General features: G+C 35.9%; 2 protein-coding genes across 3 annotated transcripts in view; one reads left to right on the forward strand and one right to left on the reverse strand.

The window, feature by feature from the left end:
* LOC125031344 (glycine receptor subunit beta-like) overlaps positions 1–8,029 on the forward strand; it is an 11,662-nt gene extending 3,633 nt beyond the window's left edge. Inside the window, exons 4-6 of the mRNA XM_047622051.1 lie at positions 1,395–1,533; positions 1,851–2,002; positions 7,973–8,029. Coding sequence (XP_047478007.1) covers positions 1,395–1,533; positions 1,851–2,002; positions 7,973–8,029 — 348 coding nt within the window. The remainder of the gene's footprint in view (positions 1–1,394; positions 1,534–1,850; positions 2,003–7,972) is intronic.
* The window catches only part of LOC125031122 (cell division cycle protein 20 homolog), a 12,281-nt gene continuing 2,894 nt past the window's right edge, over positions 7,718–17,104 (reverse strand). For both annotated transcript variants that reach the window (XM_047621636.1, XM_047621637.1), the window contains exons 3-13: positions 16,977–17,078; positions 16,558–16,666; positions 16,131–16,248; positions 14,396–14,495; positions 13,810–13,938; positions 12,466–12,618; positions 11,189–11,406; positions 10,453–10,587; positions 10,087–10,212; positions 9,003–9,120; positions 7,718–8,692 (exon numbers count right to left, since the gene is read on the reverse strand). In XM_047621636.1, the coding sequence (XP_047477592.1) occupies positions 8,514–8,692; positions 9,003–9,120; positions 10,087–10,212; positions 10,453–10,587; positions 11,189–11,406; positions 12,466–12,618; positions 13,810–13,938; positions 14,396–14,495; positions 16,131–16,248; positions 16,558–16,666; positions 16,977–17,078 (1,487 nt within the window). In that variant the 3' untranslated portion in view covers positions 7,718–8,513. The remainder of the gene's footprint in view (positions 8,693–9,002; positions 9,121–10,086; positions 10,213–10,452; positions 10,588–11,188; positions 11,407–12,465; positions 12,619–13,809; positions 13,939–14,395; positions 14,496–16,130; positions 16,249–16,557; positions 16,667–16,976; positions 17,079–17,104) is intronic.

The raw sequence follows: 17,104 nt of genomic DNA on the forward strand, positions 1-17,104 counted from the left end.
TTATCCTATCCTGCTATGTTTCTCCTCTTCTTCTCTATTTTTCTTGTTTATCCCCTCCTCCCTTTCTCCTTCTCCTTCTTCTTCTCTACTCTCCTGTCTTTCTTCTTTTCATCTCTCCTTCTCTTCCTTCTCTCCTCTTCTTCCTTTTCCTATTTTCACACCTTCTCCTTCTGGAAGTGCGTACGAAGTCTTTTTTTTTTTTTTTTTTTTCAATCAAATATGAATTATCCTTCTATCCTCCTCCTCTCCTTCTCCCTTTCTCCCTTTCTCCATCTTCATCATATCCTTCCCTCCTTCACCTATTCCTTTTTTTCACCTTCCTTTTCCACAATGGATGTTATTTCTTAGTGAATATAAATTATCCTATCTTATCTTCTTCCCATTCTCCCATTTTCACTTCTTCAATCCTCTTCTCTTTCTCATCTCCCTCCTTCCTCCCTTCCTTCTCCTCTTCCTCTCCACCTCCTATTCCAGGAAAGACAGAAGACAAACAAATCACATCACTTCGGGTACTTTCATCATCAACTCGGCCGCGATAAATTTGTCGCAGTAATAACAGTTCGTTGCGAAGGTATATCTAAACAACTTTGGGACGAGATGAATGACCGCGGGTGATTTGTGGCTCATTTGTGAGTGTGACGTTTTTATTGTCTGTAAAGAGATTGTACAAAGTGTAGGTAGTTTGAGAACCTGGATCAAATTGTAATGTGCTTATGACCGAAAGTAATGATATATCATTCGGCGAGCGGTAGTAGTTGTAATACAATTATCATGTTGACAGTTATTAAGGATTTGTTATACATGTTATGTAGATGGATAGGTGGTCGTTGATAAGCACATCTAACACCCACGTGCGGTTGTGTGCGCGCGCGCGTGTGCACACACACACACACACACACACACACACACACACACACATACATACATACATACATACATACATACATACACACATATATATATATATATCTATCCAAAACATGTGAATGAAATGCAGTTAAATAATAGTGATAGTTTGGCGTGCGCGCGCGCGTGTGTGTGTGTGTGTGTGTGTGTGTGTGTGTGTGTGTGTGTGTGTGTGTGTGTGTGTGTGTGTGTGTGCTTGGGAAAAAAAATCGAAATGGGGAAATTGTATTTTTGTATTGCCTCCAAGCCATATACATTTGTTTATCGTAACAAAATTAGGCGAAAGAATTTCCTCTATTTAAATTGCTTATTGTAAAACATCACCAAGTTGTCTACAATAAATAACAAAGGGATCATATTACTCTGTATATGTGCAACAAATATACAAGCAATGAAGCACACAATAAGAATATTTAGAATGAAAGATTACGCTACATAATATAGTTAAACGATTGAATATAATCTTTAAGTAACCCTGAATAAATGAGTACGAGCGGGGACCATTGCAAAATTCATGCAACATCGACCTCAAGGCACAAGGGGCCAGGGTCTTCAAGATCTCATCCAAATTACCCATGAATAACCTATTGAACCATCCTATCAGCCCATTACGCAACAGCCCATTACGTTAGTCATTAAAGATGGACAGGAGGTGATAAATGCACCCCCTGGCGTCCATTAAACGGTTTCACACCTTTTTTTCTCTCATTTTTTTTTTTTTGGGGGGGGGGGGCTGTAACGGTCTTTTACTTTTTTTATTGTTACGCACTTTTTTTTTCTTTTTGTCCATTGACGATCTTTCATTTACCCCTCTCTCTCTCTCTCTCTCTCTCTCTCTCTCTCTCTCTCTCTCTCTCTCTCTCTCTCTCTCTCTCTCTCTCTCTCTCTCTCTCTCTCTCTCTCTCTCGTTTTTTGTTTTTTTTTTTTCCTACAGGTGTCCGCAGCCCTTCCTAAGACATCGTACTTTAAGATGGTGGATATTTGGCTTCTGTTCTGCATTATCCTCACGTTCGTCATCATCATCTGGCACACTGTCCTGGATATTCTTCACAATAATCCCAAGACGCTGATGGTGGCTGGCATTGGTGATAATAAGGTAAGTAGTTAGGGAGGGGAGGAGAGGAGAGGAGAGAAAGGGAGGGAGGAGAGGGTAGGAGGGGGGAGAAGTAAAGGGGAGGGGAGGGGGAGGATAGGAGAAAGGAGGGGAGTAGAGGAGAGCGAAAAGGGAAAGGGAAAGGAAGGGTGTGGAGGGAAGGGAAGGGCAAGTAAGGGTAGGTGAGGGATAGGGAAGGGTGGGACGGGAGTAAGAGGGAAAGAGAGGGGAGGGAAAGGAGAGAGAGAGAGAGTGTGTGCGGGTGGGAGAAAGGGAGAGGGGGAGAGAGAAATGATGAAAGAAAAAAAGTGGGAGAGAGGAAGAAAAGCGAGAGCAAAGGGCTAGGAGAGAGAGAGAGAGAGAGAGAGAGAGAGAGAGAGAGAGAGAGAGAGAGAGAGAGAGAGAGAGAGAGAGAGAGAGAGAGAGAGAGAGAGAGAGAGAGAGAGAGAGAGAGAGAGAGAGAGAGAGAGAGAGAGAGAGAGAGAGAGAGAGAGAGAGAGAGAGAGAGAGAGAGAGAGAGAGAGTTAATCCAGAAGAAACAGACAAAAACAAATCGCGGGTTAGGGGAGTGACTTCAATTTTACAATACCAAGACAAAAATATAATAAATAAAATAAAATAACAATAAATCTAATCACTTTCCACACACCTCTCCTCCAGGTTCGATTACAACCTCCAGACATGAGCAGCAAATGGATCAGGAAAAAAAATCTTGCCGAAAGAGCTATTACTTATTCACACACTTCGGTTGTTGTTATCTTTTTGATCTTCAATATGGCGTACTGGTTTTATATCCTTTTTTGATGACGTTATTCAGATTGACAAAGAAGAAAAGCAAAAAAGGAATAAAAGAGGAAGAGGAAGAAGAAGAAAGATAAAAAGAAATTCTTAAGTGTTCAGAGCTTTTGCACATAGGGTTATGGTCTTCATAATCACTTCACTTATGTATGTGTGTTAGGCACTTGATAGAAAGATTCTTGATGATAATGATAATATTAATTATTATTAATATAATGATGATGATATTAATAATGACAGGAATATTCTAAATAATGATAATAATTATTATTATTATTGTTATTATTATTATCATTATTGTAATAATAAAATTGATAATGGTAATAGTTATAATAAGAAGAAGAAGAACAATAATAATGATAAAGCTGATAATGATAGCAATAATAATGATAATTGTCAGTGATGATGGTGATGATGATAATCGTAGTGATTAATTAATAATAATGATAATGGTAACACAGTAATGATGATGATAATAATGATAAAAGTAATAACAATGATAATAAGGATAAAAAATGATAATGATAGTAACAAATTATAATAATAATAAAAATGAGGATAATGATAAAAAGGATGATTATGATGTGATGGTGAGACGGTAATAAAAGCAATAGTTATAATAATCTTTATTATTCATTGAAAATTTTCTGCCGCTCCAACATCTAAGGTTATCAGCGGCGCATTCAAAATATAGCGACAGGGTGGCGCTTGGGGGCGACGCCCCCAGGTAATGAAGTGTTATCATTGTTATTTTTATTATTATTCAATAAGGCAATGTTTGTGGATATGCAGAATGATTAATGGTCAAAACAAATAAATGTCCCAGATATCAAAGGTCATATAGCAATATGATAAAGTATTGTGGCGAAAAGGGTAAAATTGAGTTGACGATTAGGATAGGTGAATAGAAGAAGGGGATGGAGAAGAGAAAGAAAAAGAAAGGAGGAGAAGAAATGCCCATGCAAACAATAGCTAAGACTCGGGCGAAGGTCCAAGGCAAGGGTGATATCTACATTAGGTCTCAGGCCCCATCTCCTACCCCCCCCCCCCCCTATGACAACAACGAGCAAGAGATTGGTGGGCATCATAATAATAATGTTAATTATGATGATGATAATAACGATAGTAATGTTCGTGTCTATAACGTATTATCATCCTAATTGTTATGACTGTTGTTATTAACATCTTTATCATTATTATTATCCTACTTATAATTACCGTCACCACCATTCGTTTTTTCTAATTTCATTTTCATTATCATCAGCGAAAAGAAAACCAAATTCACCCATCAGTCTTATACACTGGAATGTCCTTAGATATCACTGACTGTTAAGAGATCTACCAACCATTTCCCTAAGTATGAAAAGAAAATTATTGATATTATTGCACCGCCAGCTTTCAGAATGCCAAGTATCAATTAAGCTTGTTTATTAATCAAAGTGTAATATGATAAAAAAAAAAGGCACTTTGATATGTTTCCATAATGTTGATTCACCATAGAAAGTTAATATGATGTAGAGTGTAGTCAAAGGTGTCTGCACATATATTGCAAGTGTGTATTATGATTATTTTAATTGTTTATTAATTGTTTTGATCCAGATATTAATTTATATTTGTTTATTTGTTTTTTCATTTTTATTTCCCTGTATGGATTTATATATTTTGTATGTATAGTTATGAATTGCATTGCTAAATAAACTTACCATATTGGTGATGTCATTTAAATATCTGCCATTCCTGTGCTACACGATACCATCTTGAAATAAATTATACCTTTTTTCTATCTCTTCTTTCTTTCATATATTTCCTCCCCATTTTTTTTTTCTATTCCTCTTCCATACAAAAAGCATGTGTTTAAAATCAACCCCAATCCCTTTCTATTTCTCTATTAATACTATCCCCATCGCTCCTCTCCTTCTCTCTTGCATCCCTTTCTATTTTTTCTGTCTCTAAAGTTTACAAACACACTGCAAGACAATGCAAGGGTCATGTGAAGTTGCTGCCCTTGGAGATAGGCAATATTTTTTTCTTTCATTATCAGTAAATTAAGGATTATGGTTAAAACAATCAATTGCTCCCCTTAATTTCATATCACAAAATTGGAGAATAATACACAAAGAATTGTTTTTTGTTGTCTGATTGATGTTTTTTCATTACCAGTGACTCATCACTGTAATCTAATTTAGCATGTCCATTATCCTCTCTCTTTAACCCTTTAATAGATTCTATATATTTTATATATATGGTAACTATAGCTTCTCTAAGGTCTAAATTGCATGAGGGATCATTTTCAAATCAAAATTGTTAGAGTATTTTTATTTTCAAGAAAATAAAATGCAGGTAGTTTAGATATTAATGTTGTTTGAAGAAAAACAGATAAATATAAAGTTCCTATTATATATTCTGAGATTCATGGTTAACTGCTGCATCAGCCAAATAACTATATTTCAAGCAGCTTTCTACAAATGACTGAAAACCATAGTTATGGTTAATGGTTAATGGTTAAAAGCAAAATAAATGTGCTAGAAATCTAAGGTCATGTAACACTATAGTAAATGGTAGTGAAGGGTGCTTGAGTTAGTGATTAGTTGTCAAAGTTGGGCAAAGGAATTGACGAGTAAATGGGTTAAGGTTGGGTAAGGTAATGTATAGGGGTTAGATCAAGTGAAGGATGTATATGCATTTGAGGAATGAAAACAGGTTGTCAAAGCAGAAAGTGTGGGAGGGATCACGAAAAATCGGTCCCATTTGGCTGGGCTATAGATTATTTAAGAATTTTGTAGAGATGGGGGTAGTAGAAGGACAGGGGCATGTGGAAGAGGGAGTAGTGTTGAGGGAGGTAATGTTATGGGGAGGTGGACAATAAGGTTATAAGGTAGTAATAAGGAAGGATGGGGTAGTTGATGAAGAAGGTTGTGGGGGTATAGTTGTTGAAGTTGAGCATGTTGGGAGTAGAAATGTCTCCTGGGGTGTTGATTAGGGTGGATACTGTACTAGTCGGCATTGAGGAGGGGGTATTAGTTGTAGTGTTCAGAGCCGTGGTCAAAGGAGAGCCTGGGGTCAGGGAATCGGGCAAGTTTGAATTGGTGGAGCTATTTGATGAAGAGGCAAGCCTCATTGTCTCTAATAATGGTATGGTTAATGGTTAATGGTTAATGGTTATTCATTGTTGGCCATGATAAGCCTGGAGTATGTTGGGACAGGGGCATGTGGAAGAGGGAGTAGTGTTGAGGGAGGTAGTGTTATGGGGAGGTGGACAATAAGGTTGTAAGGTAGTAATAAGGGAGGATGGGGTAGTTGATGAAGAAGGTTGTGGGGGTATAGTTGTTGAAGTTGAGCATGTTGGGAGTAGAAATGTCTCCTGGGGTGTTGATTAGGGTGGATACTGTACTAGTCGGCTTTGAGGAGGGGGTATTAGTTGTAGTGTTCAGAGCCGTGGTCAAAGGAGAGCCTGGGGTCAGGGAATCGGGCGAGTTTGAATTGGTGGAGCTATTTGATGAAGAGGCAAGCCTCATTGCCTCTAATAATGGTATGGTTAATAGTTAATGGTTATTCATTGTTGGCCATGATAAGCCTGGAGTATGTTGGGGAGAGAAACGGTCTCCGCCTCCTAAGCCCCCCCACGACAACAACGGTCAAGGGATTGGGGGGGCACGTGAAAAACAGCACTGCCTTCTTCCTGCAGCCAACACTGGTCCGATTTACTAATGTAATGAGCCTTTTAGTGTCTCACAGATGGGTCAAGCACACCAGACATTTTTCACTTCTGTCAAGACAATAGTCATAGCAGGTGATAGATCAAAAAACCCAAGAAAAACAAGCTAGAATATGCAGTTATTTTGATTGAGGTCTTTATCTTTTCTTTCTTTTTCTTTATTTTATAGTGATAGAGAATTTGTAGTCTTCATTCTCAAGGAAGATAGTAAGAAAATACTCCCTCATTCATAATCAAATGTATTCATCCAACTAGAAGACAATACTCACGTTAGCTCTTCACTTCTGGCTGTTTATTTGAGAGGTTTAGAACAAGTCAGTTAGTTCAGGTTAGGTTAGAATATAAACAAGAAAGGCTCACAAAGAATTTGTTTTTTTCTACCACTAAAGGGTTCCCAAACTGAAAAATTATGTGACTGTCAAACAAAAAAATCAAGCCTTACAAAATCTAATTTTATTACTTGTTCACCAGAAGAAAAGTTTAAAATACCCTCCTCAGATTAAAAGAAGAAAAGACAGTATACTTCAAAAAGTGAAATTAAATAGCCTGGTAATTCCATATATTTTTTACTTGATGCTTTAACCCAAATCTACCATGCCAGTGGGAAAGCATGTATCTGGATACTTCAGGCAATATTGGAATATGACATTTTCATTTTCTCATATTCAAGAAAAATGGTCTTATAATGTAGCTGTAGCTCTTTTCCCTGTGTTAGACTTTTTTTTAAATACACCTGAATAGTTGACTTTTTTTTATCCTGTTATGAAGGGTCACTATACTTTAAAAAAAAAAAAAAAAAAAAAAAAAAAAAAAATACACACACACACACACACACACACACACACACACACACACACACACACACACACACACACACACACACACACACACACACACACACACACACACACACACACACACACACACACACACACACACACACACACACACACACACACACACACACACACACACACACACACACACACACACACACACACACACACACACACACACACACACACACACACACACACACACACACACACACACACACACACACACACACACACACACACACACACACACACACACACACACACACACACACACACACACACACAAAGTCTTGAATGAATCCGAGCATACTTATTTAAGTTTGACCCTATCACTCAAATAACCCAATACATAAATAAAAGACACTGAAAGAAAGTGATATTTATTTCAAGCCATAAAAATAGTGCTACAGTAATTAAGAAGGCATATTGCACAGAAACAAAGGAGGCTGTTCTTTGGAAGTACTGGCAACCAATGTACTATGATCTGTGCAATTGATTCTACACTATATCTGTAAAAAAATGTCTGATAATGATACATTAACCAGACACACATGAATCACTGAAAATTTATTCCTGTTAAAGCTTATATATTATATAGGTAATAGAAAAGTATATTTACAGCTGCAAGAAATTATGGAACGCTTTGAGACTTCTACCATCTCTGGTTTTGAGGAATAAAATCATTGGTATCTAAATATTACATGTCTTATGGATGGAGAACTTCCAATACATGAAAAGTCTACCATAGATAAAGGCAGAAATGGTAGATTCCTGACAATTACAAAACATCTAGCAGTTCTTATAACAAAGATGCAAGTCACATTCATTTCACATTTAATACAAAATATTAAAGAATGAACCCAAGTTACAAGAATAAAAATTGAGAAGAAAATCACATCATATCTCCCATGAACACATTTAAAAGTTGAAGAGATATAGATTTTGATAATGAACTTGAGATTCTGTACATTCATTCCTAATGTTTTACAAATGCACTTAAATCACATTTTGCAAAGAGGAATTCAAACAACACCCACTTATCACAGGCAGGCGATTGTTTAGGAATGTAAAAAAGAAATCCCTATGATGGACCTATCAATAATAAAAATAAAGTAAAAGAAAAACAGAGGAAAGAGGTGGAAGGCTGACATGACCATAAAATTTATCGAATGGTTTGAGCAAGCATGGATATTGGATGGCCTTTGTTTGCATCGGCCTGTTTCTTGTCCTTTTTGTCCATGGCCCAGCATTTCCACATCCGGATGGTCTCGTCAGCTGCTGCACTCACTACCATCTGACCATCAGGAGACACACACAACTCCAGTACTCTGCCAGTGTGACCTGTAGAGGGAGGCAACTGGGATTTTAGTCAATGTTCTTGAAAATACTTTAGATAATAATGAGAGGTTTTGTTTAGATTTAAAATGCAGAATGTGTATCAATGTACTCTTGTTTAATAATGAGGGGAAATTAGTGATAACAAAAAATGGATATGACATAAAAAATTATGTTAAAGAATTGTATGGAAGAGTTCTAATTAATTTTCCTAAAATCTGGAGCAGTAATATTCATGACATCACTATTTAAAAAAAAAGGTAAAATAAATCCATAGATAAAAGTCAAAAGAGTAATAGATATTGATGCAACTTACCTGTGAGGTCAGCCACCTTTGCCATAGTTGGGTATTTCCAGATGGTTAGCTGATTATTAGAGAATCCATGGCCAGATATGAACTCTTTGTAGTGTGCCGACCAAACAATGGATGACACCTAAATAAATATACAAATAAATTAGTATCCAGTCATTAAACCTAACTTTTAATGTTCATGTATCTGTGAAAATATTTAACCACCATACTACTGAGAAACAATAATAGACAAAATATTATCATCTGTTATGAACCCAATTAAGGCTGATGACATCTATATGTGCCATGGTGAGTGTGGGCCAGAGTTGCTCCAACAGCCTTACAGCTCTCAAGTTACAGCCTTGCAAGATCAATCAATCAGTGACAATTATAGCCCACATCACAACAATTACTCTGAACTTCTGTTTTTCAGTCTGTGATTCATTAAGATCATCACCAAAAAAAGGAATAATAATTATAATAATAATAATAATAAAACAATGATAAAAAATAACAAAAATCAAATAATAATAAAACAATGATAAAAAATAATTAAATAAAAAAATATAAAGAATATATAGAAAAAAAAAAAAGAATAAACAGATAGATCCTAATTTTAAAAGTAATCATTATATAGCTATCTAATATATGTTGCTCTTCTAACAAGAGAAAAATATGAAAAAAGGTATGAATGAGAATAAATATCTTCACAGCATAAGAAATGTACTTGACAGGGTTTGACTGTGATTCATTCATGTCACAATTACCTATTCAGGAAAAGATATATTATGCAAATTTACTAGTACTAGCATTTCACCTCATTTTGTTGTATGAAGCAGCCCTGCTAATAAATTCTGCTCCATCTAGACTTCAAAATAATACTTTTAAAACAATCATGGACTATATTTGCATTTTACAATGACAAGAAACTAAAAAAAATAAAATAAAAAAGGGGGAGGGAAACAAAGAAAGAAAAAAAATAATACATAAATAAAAGATTAAGACACCAAATTAAAAAATCATTCCATCGAATAAAAAGGAAAAGGGAAAAATTAAAGAAAAAATTAACCCACAATCATTTCTTCACGCATAACAATATCAAACTAACCTGAGAATTAGTTGTGGTATCTTTAAGACAAATTCCAGTTGTGCAGTTCCACAATCTGATGGTTCGGTCAGCTGTCCCTCCACCCGTTGCAAGGAGATTGTTCTGCCACGGACACCAAGCTACAGCCTGGAACGTGAAATTGTCAACATACAGCACAGAAAAGCTTAAATAATCTACTTCATAATACTTATAGAACAATACATAGAAATGGAACTGCAATCTTGCAAATATTTGAAAATCTGGCACATTAGGTACATAGGGACACCACCATTATATACACCATAGTCTTACAACAAATCTAACAAGTAAGGGAAAGGTAAGATCATAATAAAATATAAAACGTATTTTTTTTTTCAGTCAACTTACTTTGACAGCGGCTTGATGTTGAGTTAGCGTGTGGACTGGAGTAGTATTCATGCTATCCCAGATGTTTACCTGATTATCATTTCCACCCGAGGCAAGCAAACGCCCATCAGGAGACCACTTTAGACCACAGACCTCCTTTTGTATAAAGGGATAGAATCTATTAATACAATGGTATGAGTGTACATGTGTGCAGTTACTATGTAGATGCAGAACTGCTGAAAGCAAGTATTGATTTTTTGGTAAATCTTTCATTTCAAAGTGGTTATCTCTGAAGACAAAGAAAAAAGAAAGAAAGAAAGAAAAATGAAATTGCAAACACTTATTTTGTTCATCTTATATGTGAATCTAGTACTATAATCATATTTAAATATTCAGTCTTTAAATATAAAAATAGTAAATAGGTAATGTTTATGTCTGTATTTCAAAAATGAAATGAAGCTTAGCATTTAGATCTTTGTTACATGATCTCTATGATATGAAACCTTGCAATCAGAGTAATAAAACCCCTGTATAAAAATCTCTCGTACAGCTTTGCAAATGTATTGGATAGAGAATGAATTTGATAGAGAAATACACTGTAATCCAAACTAGCATTTGACAAATACACAATTCTGCCAAAAATATAATACAGACTAATATACAACTGTTTTACATGCAAAAATAAAATTTACCGAGTCCCATCAAAATTACAAAAACAAAAAACAACCTGCAGAGTACAGGCTCAAACCTCATTTACCTGTGAATGTCCAGCTAAGGTTGTCACATGATGTTCAGCCACTCTGACATCATGGTGGAAAATCTGTCCTAAGCGTGAACCGGAGGAGAGGATGTACGAGTTCCAGGAAAGGGTGGTGACACGGCTCTCATGGCCACCCATAGAGCGCACAAGCTTCTGCTGTGCAACATCCCAGAGTTGCGTGACACCCGAGCTATTGCCAATGGCAAGCACATTACCTTGTTGGAATGGGAAAGTGAATGTGTAAGTGTATACATGTACATTCATATGAAAACTCATCTTGTTTAAAATTAAGTAAGTTTAGGAAGATGTATTATCTCTAATCACATGGTGATGTTCTGAACACTGTTTTGCAGACAAGAATATTGAACTTAAAAAATAAATAAAGAAATAAATAAAATTGATAAAATAAAAATACAAAAATGTTATGTGACTAAATGTTTCAGAATCTTAAAACATATATATTTTGTATCCACTGAAGGTGGAAAAAAAATGTAATTACAGCAGGAAAGATTTAATTTAAACTGCTAATAAAAGGTAAATAGTCCTATACAAGGTATGAAATTCCTAGTCCTATACATAAATTGTATAGGACTATACAATTTATGTATAGAACTAGGAATTTCATGTATTTTAAGGACAAGTAAGTAATACAGAATCATGTTCTGCTGTGATAACTTCGAATAAGTTTAGAGATATTTTACAGGAGTCATATTAGTTGTGGATGGCACTGAGAAAAAACCTACTTTAACTTTTCTGAAAATTTGAGGTCATTGTGCATCAGTGAGAAAAGATGGTTTGTGTTTTGTTAAGTTACCTGTTTCAAGTTTAGGAATTTTACATCCAACTTGTAGATTCTAAAGAAGTTATGATGTTCTAATATGGATATAGTTAATACTTGCAGATAAAACAAGTGTTTCCAGATGTCACTGCAACTATGCAGATTTCAGGGAGGGGGGGAGGGGAAGGGGGGACTTTGACACCTACTAATTAATCAACTCAGTTCCAGAATTACTATTCAACAATTTTTATTGTTTTTAAGCATTACCAAATTACAATCAAGAGAGAAAAGAGAGAAAGTGAACTATAATTATAACAACTGGTTAAAAATATTTAAGAGAAAATGCATCATTTCACAAAGCAGTTCCTAAGTCTAAAGGCTTAAAGCCCCTAGGAATATGCTAAATACTTTTCCCTTTTAAATACTCACATTTCCATTCAAAACATTGTCAACATAAAACAAATATTTACAGAGATGAACTAGTAATTAAACTAACCTTCCTTAATCCACGACAGAGAGCAGACATAGTCGGGGTCGTCCAGCTGGCACAGGGGGGTAATGGAACCATCGCCAGCATTCCAGACATATACTGAATTTCCCAGAGCTACAGCCAAGTGGTTGTTCACACTCCAGTCAAGAAGGTGAAGATCTTTGGGGAGGGGAGATAAGGCATCAAAATGAGTTTTCAAAGAGCAGAATAATTTCCCTCAGACAATAAAAGTATAACTCTTACTCATTTTTCTTCTGAATCTGCATAAAAGTGCATATCAAACGTGTTTCCATAACTTAGCGTGGATCTTGGTGCCTCGCTCTGGCACAAATGCAGAAAAGATACAAAAATCTGGGCATTTGACTCACTTGAGTGGGGTCTCTCCCGGGTGTGCAGCTTACTGGCCCAGCCCACATGAGCACTAATATGGTATAAAGCCTCCCTGACTCCTCTTTGCAATGCTATTAGTTCCTATCCTGTAGACATGTTTATCCAGTACTGCCATTTTATAAGGTCTATATTTGTCATCTCTTATGCTATATCATGAGCATAAAAGACGGTTTTAATTTGGTATACCTCATATCATCTCTCCAGGTCATTCACACTGTACAATAGCAGTAACAATAAGTAACAATGAGCTATTTGTTTTTTCTATTTTTTTCTATAAACCACAACAAACCCTGAACTGCAGGTAACAGGCACATGGTCTACTGTCCTCCTTGTAGTCAGCACTTTCCTAGGCATGGTTCAGAGGGTACATTCCACCCTCATTTATCATTGGAAATATCACCAAAACCCCTTCCTGTAAGCCTGCCGAGTCAATCTCTCTCCAAAAGCCTGTGTACTCCTGGTGAGACATCCCCTTCATCCTCTGCTTGGCAACAGTCCTGCCTGCCATGCCATTCCTGTCACAATGGCCCTCAGCAAATTTTTTCCATGACAACACATTCCAATCATCCACCCCTCATCCAGTTTTTTATGACATCCCCATCACTTGGATCCAGCAAGTAAAAGAGAAGGAAACAATTGTTAAAAAAAAAAAAAAAAAAAATGCTACAACTAAATGGGGGACTTACCCAAGAAACAGACAAAATTGAAGGTTAAGCAATATAGAATCTCAGCAGTTTCAACATTTGTGTTCTTGCTCTTGCCTCCCTATAAAACTCTTTTCCCTAAAACTCAAAATAGTCAGTATATGCATGTCCCATTGGAAAACATAACAAAATACCTGCAGCATCACAAAAGGACCAATGCAGGTATGCAGGCTATGCAACTATGTACCTAAATTGATGGGAACAATGATGATCACAAGGATAAAAGGTCCTTAACAAAAGACTGATTAAAACTTACAGTAATCATCAAGAAGTTCCGGGGCATCAAGAACCTTTTCTGGCATGTTGGGAATGTGTCTTGTTGTGGCAGCCTTGGGCACAGTGGGTTTTCCGGCACTGTACAGCACTTTGTGGTTGTTCAAATGTCCTGAGAGAAATAATTCATCAGTCTTCTTTAGGAACTTTGCATCTTATATGATTTTTTAAATTGACAATTCTTACTTATCAGAATCTTTTGATATCTTTTACCTTTTAATACAAAAAGTGGTGTAATTTCCATGTATTCTCTATTTCAAAAAGAGCATAAATGAAGAGAAATTCATGTAAAAAATAACAACAATAATAATTATTAAAATATACACAATTAAAAAATAACAGACATACGCCTTTCAATACATACCAAAAAATAAACACGCCTACTTTCACAGCAAATTTCAAACAATCAAAAGTCCACATACACATACACACACAGCTACATAGTCACCCACTAACTTTTGTCTCGACTAAAATTCATAAATTCAGCCAAACCACAGACAGGATGCACATAATTCATGTGATTCACTCTTGCATTACTCTATATACTCTGTCTGTAAGTTCAATATTACCTTCTTTTGCTTGTGGTGCCTTGCTCTTAAATGACAAAACCCTCAACTCAGGTGCCACCCCATCGTTTAGGTTCTCTGTCATCTTTTCCTGATATTCCTTCTGTTGAGCAAAATACAAGATCGTGGTAATGAACAACTGTTTAATAATCTTTTGTCTATTCCTTTGTGCCCAACAACAACAACAACAACAAATAATAATAATAATAATAAAAAAAATCCGTTTTCTTAGTTGGATTATCATTATCTTAAGAATAAGAAATACCAGTTATATCCATAGTCTTTAAAAAACTCTATATAATGATATACACCCACAAACTTTAAACTACCAATACATTATCTTGTACAGTAATACTATACATTACAATATTGACTCTGTCTCATATTATTTTATCCAATTTTACTTATTTACATGTAATTATTAACAGTTATGATGCCACTATGAAAATGCCAAGAAAATGATATCTGTATGTCTAATACCTGCTGTGAAAATCCATACAATCATAAAAGCCAATGCCGCCAGGGAAGATTAATAAAAAATGCTGTGCTCATTTTCTATCTTTTTTGTGAAATGTCTCTGCACATAGATGGCTCTGCTAGTGCTTAGCCACAAAGGAGTCAATTAGTAGACCTTGTGACCTTACGTGATTTGAATTGGTGGGAAAAATGTATTTTTTACTTGTGCTATGAATATCGATAGTGTTAATTTTATTATAAACATTATGATTCCTATAATGTTATAAACATTAGTAACAGCAAAATAAGATAACGTAAAATGTTTTCATAAATCAAAGAAAAGGGTAAACGGGTGAGACAGGCACTACTCGTAATTAGCTCATTGGTGACTTATTACAAGTGTAGCCATGTATGAGTAAAAACAATCAAACAAGTAACTCACAGTGGGCATGGCATGTAAGTACACGTCATGCCCGTTGACATTGGGTTAAATTAAAATCTCAAATCACTAATTCTGCTCCATCTACAAAAGCCACATCAGGATAAAATAAGAAATAATCACAATGATGATGGTAATTCATAATAGTATGAAGAAATACTATGTAAAAATCTCACACAGTAATCACAAAACTACTTCAGTAATTCTTATGTTAACTCGATGGTGCCAGATATGTCCACAATCTCCTGTAACAAGGAGTCAATTACAAGATCTACCTGATCTTACCTATTTACTCCATCCCTTGAATTTTTAGGACAAAATTTTAATTTCTATTACTATTATCATCATTACTGTTACTACTACTGTTGTTATCCTTATCACAATCAAAATGACATTAACAATAATAACAGTGATAGAATAAAACTCAAGAACTGGGGTAAATGGGCAATGCTAGAGAGGCTTAGTAACTAACTCCTTTGTGTCTAACTGCTTCTGAGACCATCTATATGTAAAAAAAAAAAAAAAATAGTAATAATAAATTAAAGCCATTTTAAACAACATTTGTCAGTGCATAACTCTCAAATAAACATTAAGTTTATGGTTTAAGATTAAGTCAAAAGTAAATTTGGTCTGCCTCTATAGTATTAAGATAACTCCGAGACCATTACATATTGCAGAATGCTAAGCCAGAGAATACTTCCAGTATAAGAACCATTGCAACAGACAAAACTTTATTAAAATACGTATGGATTTACTTTTTACTGCATCTGCACTTTTGTACTGGGACATATGAATATAAGAGATGAGAATAATGATAAAAACAACATGAAAATGGTCTTTAACCTGCTGAAGGGACACTTCATCCTCCTCTGTGGACTTGTCACCTCCCGAAGCCTCCATGCTGGTGACCAAGAGGTGGTGAGAACGTTCCGTATCTGTGGTACTTCGGTTTGGAATGAATCTGTAAGAGAAGGCCTCCATCAACAGACCCACAACAATACCTGGGAATAACATCACCTTATTTTGAATTCAGCATAATCTGACACAGAATACATACGAAGAAAGGACACATGAAAGAAATCAAACGATAAGAGTAGAAAAGAAAACAGGGAAGAAAGAGAGAGAGAGAGAGAGAGAGAGAGAGAGAGAGAGAGAGAGAGAGAGAGAGAGAGAGAGAGAGAGAGAGAGAGAGAGAGAGAGAGAGAGAGAGAGAGAGAGGGAGGGAGGGGGGGGGGGGGGGGGGGAATAAACAATAAACCCTCAAACCCACCTGTCTTGCTGGTTATGTGGTGTGGCGGGAGTTTTGCGAGAGGGAGTCTTCTGTCCTGCACCACGAACTGTCAGCTTTGGAATCCTGCGACCTGGCGACTTGGACCTGCCTGATTAGGTGGGGAGGGGGGTCAAAATATATAAGAGACTCGGAAGAATGCTTCTAACAAACAATTGGAGGAGACTTTAACTTTACATGAATTAAAAGTATTTGAAGAGTAAAGCATGTTACTATTCAGATTAATAAACTTACTTCCCCCCCCAAAAAAATGGTCTAAAAAGACAATTAATCTCATAATCACAAATCTTAAGAAGAAGAAGAAAAAAAAAAGCAAACAAGCAAGCAAGCAAGCTCATCTATGTACTTGCAACATTTAGCCAAAAAAATTAAATTGATGACACAAACACAAAAATACTAACTTGGAGACTTTCCTCGACCAGGGCTCTTGCTATCAAGGAAAGATCTGCTGTGTGGAGTTTTAGCTGACTTTGGACTGTTATAACCGGATTTGTTGGCAAAACCTAGACAAAGAGAAGAGATTAGAAAG

The sequence above is a fragment of the Penaeus chinensis genome, chromosome 12 (genome assembly GCF_019202785.1).
Source record: "Penaeus chinensis breed Huanghai No. 1 chromosome 12, ASM1920278v2, whole genome shotgun sequence".
NCBI lineage: Eukaryota > Metazoa > Arthropoda > Malacostraca > Decapoda > Penaeidae > Penaeus > Penaeus chinensis.